This window comes from Conger conger, chromosome 4 (genome assembly GCF_963514075.1).
Source record: "Conger conger chromosome 4, fConCon1.1, whole genome shotgun sequence".
NCBI lineage: Eukaryota > Metazoa > Chordata > Actinopteri > Anguilliformes > Congridae > Conger > Conger conger.
The window spans coordinates 14,202,021-14,217,020 of NC_083763.1; the positions used below are offsets into that span (position 1 = coordinate 14,202,021).

At 49.0% G+C, this 15,000-nt stretch overlaps 1 protein-coding gene across 2 annotated transcripts in view; it reads left to right on the top strand.

Moving 5' to 3' along the window:
- Positions 1 to 15,000, top strand: part of nfic (nuclear factor I/C) — a 132,807-nt gene that overhangs the window by 87,182 nt on the left and 30,625 nt on the right. For both annotated transcript variants that reach the window (XM_061237959.1, XM_061237958.1), the window contains exon 3: positions 12,151 to 12,222. In XM_061237959.1, coding sequence (XP_061093943.1) covers positions 12,151 to 12,222 — 72 coding nt within the window. The remainder of the gene's footprint in view (positions 1 to 12,150; positions 12,223 to 15,000) is intronic.

Genomic DNA, 15,000 nt, shown 5'->3' on the forward strand with positions numbered 1-15,000 from the left:
AAATAAAGTAGCTGCAACTGCTTCTTACTGTTAAATTACAGCGGGAAGCCTTCATTTAACAGTGGGAAATGAATTTGATGAGAAAGTTTAAAAAAATTTAATCACAGTATGAAACCTCCATCCCCCAGAGATGCACACTCTCTCTCTCTCACACACACACACACACACACACACACACACACACGTACCTGTCCTTAAGCTACAAGGCGACGCATAAAATGCAAAAATTGATCCATAAACCCGGCTCGGCCGTCCATATTGCCGAGGTGTCCCATCGGCGGAGACCACACAGAGAGCCGGGCCCTCTTCCTCTTTTCTTTGGAAAGGACAGAGAGCAAGTTGTCGGGGGCCCGACCGCAGAGAGAGAGAGACAGCAGGCGCGGGGTCTACTTCCCGAGGGGAGGGCCCCGCCGGTTAAACAGCTCGTGTGCGTTCGCTATTGTGGTTTTGCGAAACGGTATTGTTTGACGTCGATTAGAGTGCGCTGGCAGACGGCGTTGTCATTCCTGTAAAGCGTGCTCGAACCCGGGGGCGGAAAGCTGAGCCGGGGGCCAGAGATGAAAGGGTTTTAAAGGGCAGCCATTGAGGGGTCTGACCGCGGAGAGAAGGGTTTCGTTTTTTTGTAGTGAGGATGTATTTGTTATGGATGTGTTACGTTGTTTGGCAGGCCAGAAACACCCTGTCCTGAGAGAGAGGGAATGGGGGGGGGGGGGGGGGGGGATGTGAAGCTGAATGTGTGTGTGTGTGTGTGTGTGTGTGTGTGTGTGCATGTGTGTGTGTGTGTGAGTGTGTGTGGTTTGGATGGAGGTAGGTGGGGGTGGCTCCTCTCTGTTCAGGGTCTCAATGGTGCGTGGATTTTCGGCCACCCGAGCATCTCCCGTTTACAAACAAAACTGTCCGCTGTGCCGCCAACCCAACACAGACAGCACCACACACACACACACACACACACACACACACTCACGTACACACACCCACTCACAACACACGCACACACACACCACTCACGTACACACACACACACACACACACACACACATATACAGACACACCCACACACAGCACACACACACACGAACACACACCCACAGACAGCACCACACACACATATACAGACACACCCACACACAACACACACACACATACACACACCCACACCCATTGTGGTCCAACACCATGGCACACACACAGAGGCCGGGGGTCTTCCCTCTCCCCTCTCTGGGCACTGGGGACTGTGGTCTGGAGTGTGGCTGATAGTCAGTGGGAAAGGTGATTGTGCTGTCAATGTAACACATGGACAACATGTGTTTCTGCAGCACTCTGGCCTTACCACAGCACATCAGCTCTAAGCCACACATAAACCCCCTTTAATGGAACACACACACACGCACATATACACACACATGCACACACACACACACACACACACAGACACCACACTCCTGCACACACACACATACACTCCTGCACACACGTACACCATTTAATGCACATGACGGTATTGTACCAGTGATACACATCATTCTCTTACAAAGAACACAAACAATACCCTTGTCATTACTCATAGATTTTCTTTCAGCACATTAATCACTATTACTACCCCATAATGAGACTTGTTTCCTTCTCCCGCTGTGTGTGTGTATATGTGTGTGTGGGCATGCATGCATGTTTGTGCATGTGTGTGTATGTTTGTGTGTGTGTGTGTGTGTGTGTGTATATATATGTGCGTGTGTGTGTGTGTGTGTATTTATGTGCGTGTGTGTATATATATGTGCATGTGTGTGTGTGTGTATTTATGTGCGTGTGTGTATATATATGTGCATGTGTGTGTGTGTATGTGTATGTTTGTGCATGTGTGTGTATGTTTGTGTGTGTGTATGTACATGTCTGTGTGTGTGTATGTGTGTGTGTATATGTCTGTGTGTGTGTGCATGTGTGTGTGTATGTGTGTGTGTATATGTCTGTGTGTGTGTGCATGTGTGTGTGTATGTGTGTGTGTATATGAGTGTGTGTGTGTGTGTGTGTGTGTGTGTGTGTGTATATGTGTGTGTGTGTGTGTGTGTAAAGTTTTTTGCTCTCTCTCTCCTGAGTGTAAATGTTGCTCTCAAATGGAAAGCAGCATGGGGAGAGAGCTTCATGGCCAATCCAAAGGGGATGGTGGGTGGTTTCAACCATTTTATATAAATATATATTTTAATATGTCTATGAAATCCGTCCAAAAATAACTTTAAAAGAACACAGCGTTCCCATCTGGATTTTATATTGCGGCTTGCGGAAAAGCAGGAAAAATAGAGTTTTATAATTCCTCACTCGCGGTACCAGCGAGGCCCTCTCGTAGCCCATTAAACGCCAGCGCCAGGCTCTGTTGTTTAACAGCCCTCGGTGTCGGGATAAAACTCCCCCTAATCTGCTGCCTCTGCTCAGGTTGACAGTGCTAACTGGAGTCCAGAGCCTCTTTGACTTTTCCTCCATGAATGTTAAACCATCCGTTTCTGCACTGCGAAAACAAGAAATATCACGTATTTCAGTCTTATTTTGAGACTTAAAATGGTTTATTTTACTTTTGTGGTTAATAAGATGAAAATATTTGTAATGAGGAAAGATATTTTTCTGACTAGTTGCAAGGTTTGCCAATGGAAAAATAAAATGTAACTTGTCAGTGTGTGTGCATGCATGTTTGTGTGTGTGAGGTTCTGTGAGTGAGAGAGGGTCTGTGTCTTTGTGTGTGAGTGTGTGTGTGTGTGTGAGAGAGTGTATGTGTGTGTGTGTGAGTGTGTGTTTGGATGAGAGGGTCTGTGTGTGAGGGTGTGTGTGTCAGGAAACACTCCTCCAGCAGCTGACAGCTGTTGTTTGTATCCCCAGTTTTGAGCGGATGCTCAGTGTGTCATTACTGTCAGAACCCCCCCCCCCCCCCCCCCCCCAAACTCCCCCCCCTGTGGCAGTCAGCTGGACCACTTATCTCACGCACCCCACCCACTGCCACCCCTCCTACCATTTTCACTTAACACAGAGTCCCACACACCCCCCCCCTACCATTTTCACTTAACACAGAGTCCCACACACCCACCCCCCCCTGACCATTTTCACTTAACACAGAGTCCCCACTCACCCACCCCCCCTACCATTTTCACTTAACACTGAGTCCCCACTCACCCACCCCCGACCATTTTCACTTAACACAGAGTCCCACTCACCCACCCCCGACCATTTTCACTTAACACCGAGTCCCCACCCACCCACCCACCCTACCATTTTCACTTAACACAGAGTCCCACACACCCACCCCCCCCTGACCATTTTCACTTAACACAGAGTCCCCACTCACCCACCCCCCCTACCATTTTCACTTAACACAGAGTCCCCGCCCACCCACCCCCCCTACCATTTTCACTTAACACAGAGTCCCACACACCCACCCCCCCTACCATTTTCACTTAACACAGAGTCCCACACACCCCCCCCCTACCATTTTCACTTAACACTGAGTCCCCACTCACCCACCCCCCCCCCCCTACCATTTTCAATCCCACACACCCACCACCGCCCCCCGAAACTTCAGTCCCAGATGCCAGGGACAACCGTAGTTTAGCTGGGGCGTTCGTGTGACACGTGTCTGTCTGGTTGACATGAACATCAGGTTCTTGTTTCCCTCCCATTTCAGATGAGCTGGACAGAGCTGCAGCAGAACTATGACAGATATGTTCTGTACCTAATCTCCTATTACCAGTACGCACCAGACACTCCCATTTTAACAGCATTTGCTCCTGTGAATGGATGTGTGCCTACAAGGAAAATAATTTAGGAGCACAATGTCACTCTTTCAATGTATTAGTGCACTCCTAAATGTTTCAGCTTCGGAGCATACAAGAGTCGCACTGCTTCTCCCATGAAAAGGGCCCCTTCTTGGCCTCAGTCCTACCCCCTGTTCCACGAGCATAATTTCGCAGAAAGAGGGTCCAATAAAATTTTGAGAAAGAATGGGCAGGAAAGTAAAATAAAATTTTGACAGAAGGAAACGGGGGACAGGGAAATTTGGCTTCGGGTCCTGAAAAGAGGGGGCGTCGCTGCAGGTTAGCGCGCTGTGCGCGAGTGTCCGTTAGACGTGACGTAGCCTAGCGCACGTACAGTATAGGACACTCCAGCGCTTCAGTTCATAAAAACGAGCGCATTCATTTAAACGTCCTGCTGCGGCTACTTCCTGCGTCGCCCTTGTTCAGCAGATTTTTTTAACCGATTAGAAAAACGCCTCGAAGCTGACTGGAGGCTCCCCGGTTCCGCATGAGGAAAAAAAAACTGACTTTTAAAACACAGCCCTGCTGTAACGGTTGGCTATACAATACAAGCCCTCCTGCGTGTGGACCGGCAGTGCTAACCTCCGAGCGATATAAATGTTTAACACAAAATATCCTAAATACGGGTCTGCCCGCTGATCGATGTGGTCCAGGCGTGGTTATAAAACTGTAGTTCAAAGCGAAAGTGCGGCCCCGCGTACTGTAGGTAGGACAGCTTTAATAAATGCGGAGGGGATGGGGAAGTTAAAAGCGGCAGAATGCTGATTAGCGCTAATGGCTAATCAAAGTTTCCCCGCGGATTCACTCCCTCACAGCCTATTAATGGCGGCTTATTTTTAAACGTGCTAAGCAGCCCTATCTCTCACCCCCCCCCCCCACCCCCCACCTCAACTCTCTCTCTCTCTCTCTCTCTCTCTCTCTCTCTCTCTCTCTCTCTATCTCTCTTGCTCTCTCCCTCTCGTTCACCCCTCTCTCACCCCCCACCTCTCTGTCTATCTATCTCTCTCTCCCTCTCTTTCTCCCTCCTCTCTCTTTCACCCCTTTCTCTCACCCCTCCCTCTCTCTTCCCCACTCTCTCTTTCACTCTTTCTCTCTCTCTCCCTCTCTTTCCCCATCCCTGTCTCTCCGTCTCTGTCTCTCTCTCTCTCTCCCTCTCTCTCTCTCATCCTGTCTAAATGGTAATCAGCTGCAGCAGTGCCCAGAGCTCTCCTCCAGCGCTGCACTACAGAGGAAGAGTTATAGAGGAGAGAGTGCAGAGCGAGGGAGAGGCAGGGAACCACAGAAAGTAGTGCAGGGGGGGGGGGAGAGAGTGGGGAGAGAGGTAGCACAGGAGGGGAGAGAGAAAAGGGAGAGAGGGGGAGAAAAGAGAGAAGAGGGAGAGGGGAGAAAAGGAGTGAGTGAGATAGAGGGAGTGAAAGAGAAGGGAAGAGAGTGAGAGATAGAGGAAGAAAGATAGAGGGAGGGAAAGGGAGAAAATGGGTGAGAGAGAGATGGAGAGGGTACGAGAGCGATTCAGCTTTGGGTAGAATATCCTCACGTCGTCCCAATAAATCACGTTTGAGCATGAATATGAATGAGTGCGCTGGAGGGAGAGAGAGAGGGATGAAAACAGGAAGTACAGAGGGCAAACACGGAGGAGGCAGTGAGGGAGAGAGAGCGCGTGTGCGAGAGAAATATATCGATCCGTCCGGCCTCTGCGCACGCGGGACCTAGCGTGTGTCCTGCTTACTGCAGCCAGCAGAACAACCCCCCACCTCCCACCTGACTCCAAAATACACAACCGAACCTCGGAGACTCACAGCACGGAACGGTCTGCTGCTTCAGTCTGAGGTTCACACGGTTCAGCCCTCCTTCACTCTCAGAAATACAGTCACAGTGGAGGTACGGATCAAATTACCCTCGAAAAAGGAAAAAGTACAGTAATGTCGGCTTCGGGTACAAATGAGCACGTGTTCCGGGCAAAACGCACACAAATTAGTTATACATCGCTGGCTATGGCTACAATGCATGCCCCTATAGGGTACTGCCCCAGCATTTGTGCCTTTTTAGGCACTTTTCGTACCTTTGTTTCCGAGAGTGGAAGCTCAGAGAAGGCCACTCATTTCAACCCAGCACTGCATTCACAAAAACACTGTTAACGCCTCTTCACGGCAAAACATTTCTGTTGGAGTGGAGTTCACCTTTACCGTTGAGTTTGAGCCACGGGCCCAGCCAGTTGATATTTCAGGTACTCGTTTCCCATCACGAGAAGCGTTACCGGCACAGAGCGGTTGATGCCTGACCCGGTTTCTCAGAGACGGTCTGACGATGAAGTGGTTAAATGGACTGTTTTTATTTATTAATTTCTTTGAGTATTTCACGCCGAACCAGTAAGAGAGAGAAGAGCGTGTTCTTCAGCAGAATGGCGGGGTAATTTTACCCGGCTGGCCACTCACCGATGCTGGAGGGGTCGGGCCGGGGTCACTGCGTCGGGGAGTCGATAGCACTCCAAAGTACATTACAGCGATTGCGATGTTTCGTAGCACGGAGATGCTATCATTTCCAAATCGGATCAGGATCGATTTGCGACATTTTTGTTCCGTTTTCGGTTGGGGTTTTGGAGCTGCATTTTTTTTTGTCAGTAGTACAGGTAGCTCGATAACTTTGACCATACTTTACACAGCCTTTAATTATTGTTGGTAAATGAGGTGATGCAAATATTACTATTTGTCTGTAAAGGGCAATACAGTGCAGTCCATAAGTATGTGAACAGTGACTGTACATGGATCACAGGACATGGATGGAAATTACAGTAAAGCTGACAGTCTCTACTTTAACCTCATATTCATTGTTTTCAAATCCAATGTGTTGAGTACAAAGCCAAAAAGCAATACTTGTGTCACTTTCTGAATACTTATGGACTGCACTGTGTATATTTCCATTTAATATGTGTAACTTTGCTCATTAATCAACTGAAAATTATAAAATGTTTTGATGAATACTTTATTGCTGTTATCCTGCTCGGGAACTGGTATACTGGGACTTTATGAGAAAATGTTTGGCCTACTTACTGGTTCCTGCTTGCTTAATGTGTTTTTACATTTTTTACGAGTAAAGTGTTACAACATTAATGCATTCATCAATGAGCAATACAAATATAGTTATTTAGGGATTTGTGAAATTAAATCCATACTCAACATGGTTAGACCAGCTCAAGCTATGTTTTGAAACAGATGATAGCTGGTCATTTCAAGCTGGTCCTGGCTGGATTTTACACCAGGGCGTAGGTCAATGCCAGTAGCCGTCCTGGGTGTGTTTTTACCTCTTCTTTACCTCAGTGCAGTACTCAGAACTGAAACATGTCAGTGATTCATAAAAAATTCCAAACCCGGGCGTCCAGGAACGAGCAGGTCGTGATGGTCTCGGTGTTGCGACCGCTGCACTGTACTTCCTGTGCCGCAGGCTTTTTTCGGTTTCCCTTTGGTGAAACGGCGCCCATCCGCTCGGCGAATGACGCTAACGCGAGAGAGAACGAAAGAGAGCGCTACGCTGCTCTTTCTCCACATCTCAGCTCAGGTGCATTTGGAGGTGTATGATGCGTGTGTGATTGCATGCGATAGTGACGAGGCTGAAATTCCCTCCTGTGTGTGTGTGTGTGTGTGGGAGTGTATGTGTGTGTGTGTGAGTGGTGTGTGTGTGTGCGTGTGTGTGTGTGGGAGTGTATGTGTGTGTGTGTGAGTGGTGTGTGTGTGTGCGTGTGTGTGTGTGTGTGTGTGTGAGTGTGTGTGTGTGAGTGGTGTGTGTGTGTGCGTGTGTGTGTGTGGGAGTGTATGTGTGCGTGAGTGTGTGGGTGTGTGAGTGTGTGTGTGTGTGTGTGTGAGTGTGTGTGTATGTGTGTGTGAGTGTGTGTGTGTGTTTGTGCGTGAGTGTGTGTGTGTGACTGTATGTGTGTGCATGAGTGTGTGTGTGTGAGTGTGTGTGTGAGTGTGAGTGTGTGTGTGTGTGTGTGTGTGTTTGTGCGTGAGTGTGTGTGTGACTGTATGTGTGTGTGTGAGTGTGTGTGTGTGTGTGAGTGTGAGTGTGTGTGCTGATCAGGGAGGGGGGGTGAGTTTTTCGGGAGCAGCTGTGTCTGGCAGGGCTGCAGGGCTGCAGGGTTGGTAAGAGAGGAGTGCCAGGAACCCGGGCATCGCCCACACCCCGGCCACTCCCTGTAAAGATTTTCTGTGTCTGCCGTTTCCCCGCCAGTCACTTTTAATTCCTGAGTTACTCCACTGGAATGTCTTTCTTATTAGATCATTTGAGCGGGCAAACTTTCTCCCTACCCGCCTCCCCGCTGCCAACAGTTTGCCGATCCTCTGTGTCGCGCATTCTCTGTCTCATTCTCTCTCTCGTTCTCTCCTTTTCCCTCTTTCATCTGGGGGGGGGCGGGGGGTGACTTGGCACAGGAGGACTCTGGCACCCTTCTGCAGGGTTGCTTGTACTTTGTGCATTCTTGCTCTGGCAGGGGGGAGGAGAGAGAGAGAGAGAGACGGGTAGAAAGAACAACCTAAAATGGCTGCCAACTCCTCTGCACATGAAATGTCTGCCAAAAAAAGACCTCAGCGGCGTCGTTCAGCGAACCCTCGCCAGAAAGCCAGGCTGTGCGAGAAAATAAAACAGAGACGACGGCAACAACAGGAACCCAAACGATAAACGAGTTTGGAGTAAGTGCGAGAGATCAAGAGTTTGAAACGGGAGAGCCAGGGAGAGTGAGAGAAAGGGGGGGGGGAGAAAGCAGAAGAACCTTTTCTCTTTCGGTGCCGAAGTCAAGTTCGGACCGCGCGCGAGGGAATGCCAGGACCCGGCGCAGAAAGGTGCGGGCGCGTGCGGATTAAGCGTCGAGTACCGCCGCCCGGGAAAGAAAACGGGAGAAATAAGCCTTCACATTCTTATTTTAAAATGAAATGCTGAGAGAGAAAACACAGAAAAGACAATATTGAGCTGAGGGAAATGTCGTACGTTGATCCACGGTTGCAACTGTACAAAATGGCTGCCCCCGATCCTCGAGCAGAAAGAAAATGGCTGATTTCTTTGTAGTTACTGCCTGTGTTTCATTGCATCATCGGGCGATGTACAAGTATTTTTTTTCCCGCATTCACTTTTGGTTGACTAAAAAATGACGTACTTGAGGCAATCCTTTAAAAAAAAACAAAAAAAACTTTATTGACAGCGTCCGCACATTTCATTTCAGAGCGGGGTTTGTTTTGATTGATATTCGGCGATGCAGATCTTGCTCTGCGGTGCCAGATTGAGGTGCGGGCCTCCATGCTCGGGGAAAGAGCGGAGTGCCAGTCTACCCCCCCCCCCCCCCCTTCACTTTCCCTCTCTCTCCGTCTCTCCGGCTCTCCCTCTCCGTCTCCGGCCTCGCCAATAGGATCAGCGCGAGGGCAGCTTGCCCAGTAACCGCTACACTTGGAAGGAAAGCGCTGGATTTGCATGAAAGACAGCCGAGGCTGAGGAACAATCGGAGACGCTCTGCCCGTGCTGCTGGCATCGCCTCCCTCGGCCGGGCTGGAGTCATGGCGACGAGCGAGAGCCCGCCTTCGCTGCTTCTTCGTTTTACTTCATTTATTTCATTTATTTCATTTATTATTTCATTCCTTTTGTAAAATTCCGTCCCATTATTGTGCTCGGCAGAACCAAATACAGTATAAGCAAGAGTGAAAACTCCAAACACCTCCACCACAAAACATCCCCCCTCATACACACACATACACACAGAGATACACACATACACACACACACACACAGATACGCACCATACACACACTACAGATCAGCAGAACCGACTATAAGTAACAGTGAGGAATCCAAACACCCCCACCACAAAACCTAATTAAAACCCCACACACTCACACATATACGCACACACAGATACACATACACACAGGGAGATACACACGCGCACGCAATAACACACTGCAGATCTGCAGCCGCCTGGCTCCCTGCTTTATTGGCCTTTGGTCCTAAAAAGACAGACACTCACTTTATTCTGGGTCTTTCCAGAACCTTAGCTGCCAAACCCACCCCACCCCACCCCGCACCTGCTTTCAGAACCTGCGGGCTGCCACCACTTCCCAAATTGAATTAAAGAAATAAAACCCGGAAACAATCCATTTGGGCTGCCTGTCCTGGTCCTGTGCCTGTCGTTTGTTCAGAGGGAAAGCCAGGTCAAGAGAGGAGAGCTGGAAGTGAAGACTGAGAAGAATGCACAGACAAAAAAAAACTTTCAAAAAGCACACTCAGCAGGGGAGGCTTCAGGAAAAGGGTAGGCCTAACACCCCCACTCCCAATCCCCCTCACCCCCTTCACCAGTTACCGTTGCCATGCCCACGGGCCAGGGAAACACGGAAGGATGGCGTCCAGAAGAAAGCCGGGTGGAAGTTCTTGCGACAAGAGTGTCGGATTTGCAGCGAACCGTTTCGCCAAACAGCCATTTAACTCAAACACACGCAACGGAGTTGGGATATCTGCGGCTTTTACACATTACTGGGGCTGCGCCTATCAGATAGGGAGGCCAATTATTTATGGTACTTATTCATTCTCTTGCGTTTCGCTTTCAACTGCCGCCAGAATCCTTGTGGCGAATCCGCGTTTCACCGGCTCCCTTTCCAGAAACAGCAGCCCGGCTTCGGAACCGCCTTTTTTATTTATTTTCTTATTTTATCGGCAAGCGCCAGGTGCAGAATCGCGTTAAACAAAAACGTAAACCGGAATGCCTCACAGCTTTCTAATCGTTGTCCTTGTCGCTGTTGTCCGTTTCTACTGTTTGTTCATCTTTGCCAGTGCAAGCCGCTTTTCAGTGCGATTACGGACGTACCGGCCAAGCGTGTGAATCCAAATAAAAAACACATAGCTGAAGAGCTCTGCTGCTCACAGAACAATCTGTCCTGCCTGTTATTTATTTATTTATTTATTTATTTATTTTCTACTTGTGTGATTTCCAAACTAGTAAAAGGTTCTCATTATAGTGGTGTGTCGATGTTGTTGCTGTATCTCTCGTCCCCGTACATGGAAAACTATGAATTATCTCCCTAACCCCTTACCAGAGGTGGGAAATCCAGGTTCAGAAAGTAAAAGTCCTCCCAAGTGTTTTGTTTCAATCACCTGGATTTCCTAATTAGCATAATTCTTCAGTTGGGGTGTTGAACTAATGAGTGAAATGGCTGGGTTCAGTTTTGTGGAATAAACACATGGCAGGACCCCTGGACTCTGCCTGTTACATAAAAACTCCATTATACAATCAAGGCTAAATGAGCACTTGTGTGGAATATGTATCTGAAAGCTTTTAACCACTCACCAGACTCTGGTTACCCCTCTGTTAAATAAAATCACTTTTCATCCATTCTGTCAAAGCCAACAACATTTAAATACCAGTTTTTATTATAGCATTGTCACCAAAAAAGAAAAAGAAAACCAGGTTGAATATTTGAATATTGTTGAGGTCATTTCCTCCCCAGAATGGCACTAATAAAAGTGATAACTTGTGCCAGTGGTTCAATCCCACCCCCCTTCCATGTCCTGTCATGCCCCCAACTTTGAGATGGCCCATCCCATTTGGTAGAGTTCTAGCACAGGACTTTCCCATTCAGAACATCTACTAGTGGGAGAAGCTTCAGGTCGATCTCACCTCTCTCACGTGCATAAGGGGGCTTTCATTGGCAGGCAACAGGCACAACAGGTCTCAATGGATCTTATCTGGACCTGCTACTTTCGTAGATCTTGATCAGGAGTGAGAATATGGGGGTCAGGGAAGAGGGTTTATCGTTTATGGACCACACTGCCAATCAGATTGCAGCCACGTTCGTATAACCCCAGGTGAGGAAGGAACGCCTGAACGCTTGGAGAGAGAGGGGAAGGATTGTTTTGAGTTCATTTTCAGTTTTTTCAGTTTTTCCTCCAGTACCTTTCACTGTGTTGAAAATGCGCAACCTCTAGGATTTCAGATGTGATATCCGTTAATCCGATTTTCTTCCTCGCTGTGCAGCGATATCCTTAAAGCTTTGCCAAATATGAGGTCATGGCCGCAGGCATGAGGTACTGGTTCTTTAGGTGCATTTTAAAGAGGGCGGCCTGTAGTCTAGTGGTTAAGCTACATGACTGGGACACGGAAGGTCTGGTTGTTCCAGCCCTGGTGTAGCCAGGGCAAGCTCTGAACAGTTGTTGGGTCCTTGAGCAAGGTTCTTAACCTTACTCACGGGGGAATTAGTATCATCATCAATCAATCAATTGTAAGTTGCTTTGGATAACAGCATCAACTAAATAACAAATTATAAGATTCTCCAAAAACGTTTCAGGAATTTGATCCGGTTTTTCCTCCTTTCCTCTCTCCCGTTCCCAGAAGCGGAGCAGAGTAGCAGCCCTCGCACAGGAATCGGATCTGACCAGGAAGACAGCCGAGCCGCCACCATGGGTAAGAGCTCTGTCCAACACCCTGTACACCCTCCCCCTACACCCTGTACACCCTCCCCCTACACCCTGTACACCCTCCCCCTACACCCTGTACACCCTCCCCCTACACCCTGTACACACTCCCCCTACACCCTGTACACACTCCCCCTACACCCTGTACACCCTCCCCCTACACCCTGTACACCCTCCCCCTACACCCTGTACACACTCCCCCCAACACCCTGTACACCCTCCCCCTACACTCTGTACACCCTCCCCCTACACCCTGTACACACTCCCCCTACACCCTGTACACACTCCCCCCAACACTCTGTACACCCTCCCCCTACACCCTGTACACACTCCCCCCAACACCCTGTACACACTCCCCCCAACACCCTGTTCACACTCCCCCCTGTACACCCTCCCCCCTACACCCTGTGCACACTCCCCCCAACACCCTGTACACACTCCCCCAACACACTGTACACACTCCCCACAACACCCTGTACACACTCCCACCAACACCCTGTACACACTCCCCAAACACCCTGTACACACTCCCCCAACACCCTGTACACACTCCCCACAACACCCTGTACACACTCCCCCAACACCCTGTACACACTCCCCCCAACACCCTGTACACACTCCCCACAACACCCTGTACACACTCCCCCAACACCCTGTACACACTCCCCCCTACACCCGATACACACTCCCCCCAACACCCTGTACACACTCCCCCCTACACCCGATACACACTCCCCCCAACACCCTGTACACACTCCCCCAACACCCTGTACACACTCCCCCCTACACCCCAACACCCTGTACACACTCCCCCAACACCCTGTACACACTCCCCCCAACACCCTGTACACACTCCCCCAACACCCTGTACACACTCCCCCAACACCCTGTACACACTCCCCCCAACACCCTGTACACACTCCCCCTACACCCTGTACACACTCCCCCAACACCCTGTACACACTCCCCCAACACCCGGTACACACTCCCCCAACACCCTGTACACACTCCCCCCAACAGCCTGCTGTAAAATCCAGCTACAGCCAGCCTCAGATTACCAGCTGCCAGCTGTTTCAGTTGAAAATACATCGTAGGTGGTGTACAAGCTGGTTTCGTAACAATTTTGAAAAGCCAGTTTGACCACCTTTTAATCAGACCGTTGGTGTAATAGTTCCGCGTACCGCGGCTCTCCGGGAGACCTGAAAGGGATTTATCTGGGATAAGCTCTGCCCACGACTACACTTTTGCACGCAGTCCAGAGCAGAAGGAGAATTACGAGGCTGACTGCAGCCCCAGCCAGCCCTTAGAGCCAGTTACTCTTCTATCCCCTGGCCAGCCAGCACAGGAAACTGGAGGTTTTGGCCTGGGCTCGTACAACCAGGAAGTACCTGCTCTGAATCGGGGGTTCCCCTGACGACGGCTGGCTGTAGTGTTCTGGAACACACAGCCCTGTGGGTTCTCAGCCGCCCCACCCCTGACCTCTCTCTCTCTGCCACAAAACTGTGCTTAAATCACTCACATTGTGATGGACATGATGGTTCTCACAGTGTTACCGCTGCCTGAACTAGGCCACCGCGGTACGCTAGGTGCACTTTCGAGAGCCACACACTAACGAGGTGAAGGCCGGCCCACGTGCGGATCCATCCCCCGCAGGGCACAGCGCCCCCTAGGGGCTCCTCTATACACCTCCATCCCTGCCTACTGAGTTCAAGAATTCAGTTCAGAGCTTGAAGCAGTGGCATTGATTAGCGCAGCATTCACATATTACAGTATTTACAATCACTTCGACCCTAATCTCACAAGCTTGTGCTCAATTTTCAAAACCTTTGACAGCCTGTCATTCACCCATTCATTCACACTGCCACACTGTTCTTACCGCCTGAGCCAATTGGTGTCAGTTGACTTATTTATCCTAAAACATTCATGATCTACATATTGAATGTTGTTGCAAATAATCCAGTTCCATAAAACTATGCTTTAGGAGTAATGTTGCAGTTACTTACGAAAACACAGTATTTTCAAATGTAATGTGTGTATTTCATTTTGAAATGCTAATACTTTCAACGTTAAGTTGTGTCATTGTGAACAAGTGATTTGGTTCAGCGAACAAATGGTTTTTGGTTTATGTATATTTTATCCAAGTAATTGAAAAAAGTGTCTACAGTTTTGAAAAATGACCGCAAGGTTGTGAAATTAGTGTCCAAGTGATTGTAAAAAAACTGTAAGATGAGGCAACATCGTTTCTGAGCCCACGTTCTTTTATCCTCTGCTACTCTTTGGCACATTTTGTTTGTTTCCTTGTTTCTCTCACGAGCTTCTTCTGAGATCATCAGGTCTGTTTTCTTTAACACTTTCATACTGCTTACCCATCACTCAGAGGAGAAGTAGAGGGTGTGTACAGTATGTGGGCAAGTGGCAGTGATTCAAAACCACAGCAGAGTTCACACTTCAGTATTGTTCTTCTACCTCCAAGGAAGGAAACATGGATGCCAAAACAAAACAGCGAAACCCTGCTCATTAAATGTGCTCCAGGTCTTTCTTTTGGTGGGTTTTTCACTGTTGTAAGGATCCCTTTTGCATTCAGAGGTGGTTGCGATGTTCTGCCCTCAGTAAAGGGCAAATCCCCACACTTGTCAAAATGGAGGCCGGAAATCTGTGGGGATTTTGCTGAACCTTGGCGGGTGAACGCCCTGAACACTTTTGTGTTGTGTGCTGTTGCATGCTTTTCTGCAAATTTCAACGGTAGTCTAAGAGCAAGCTGCACTTC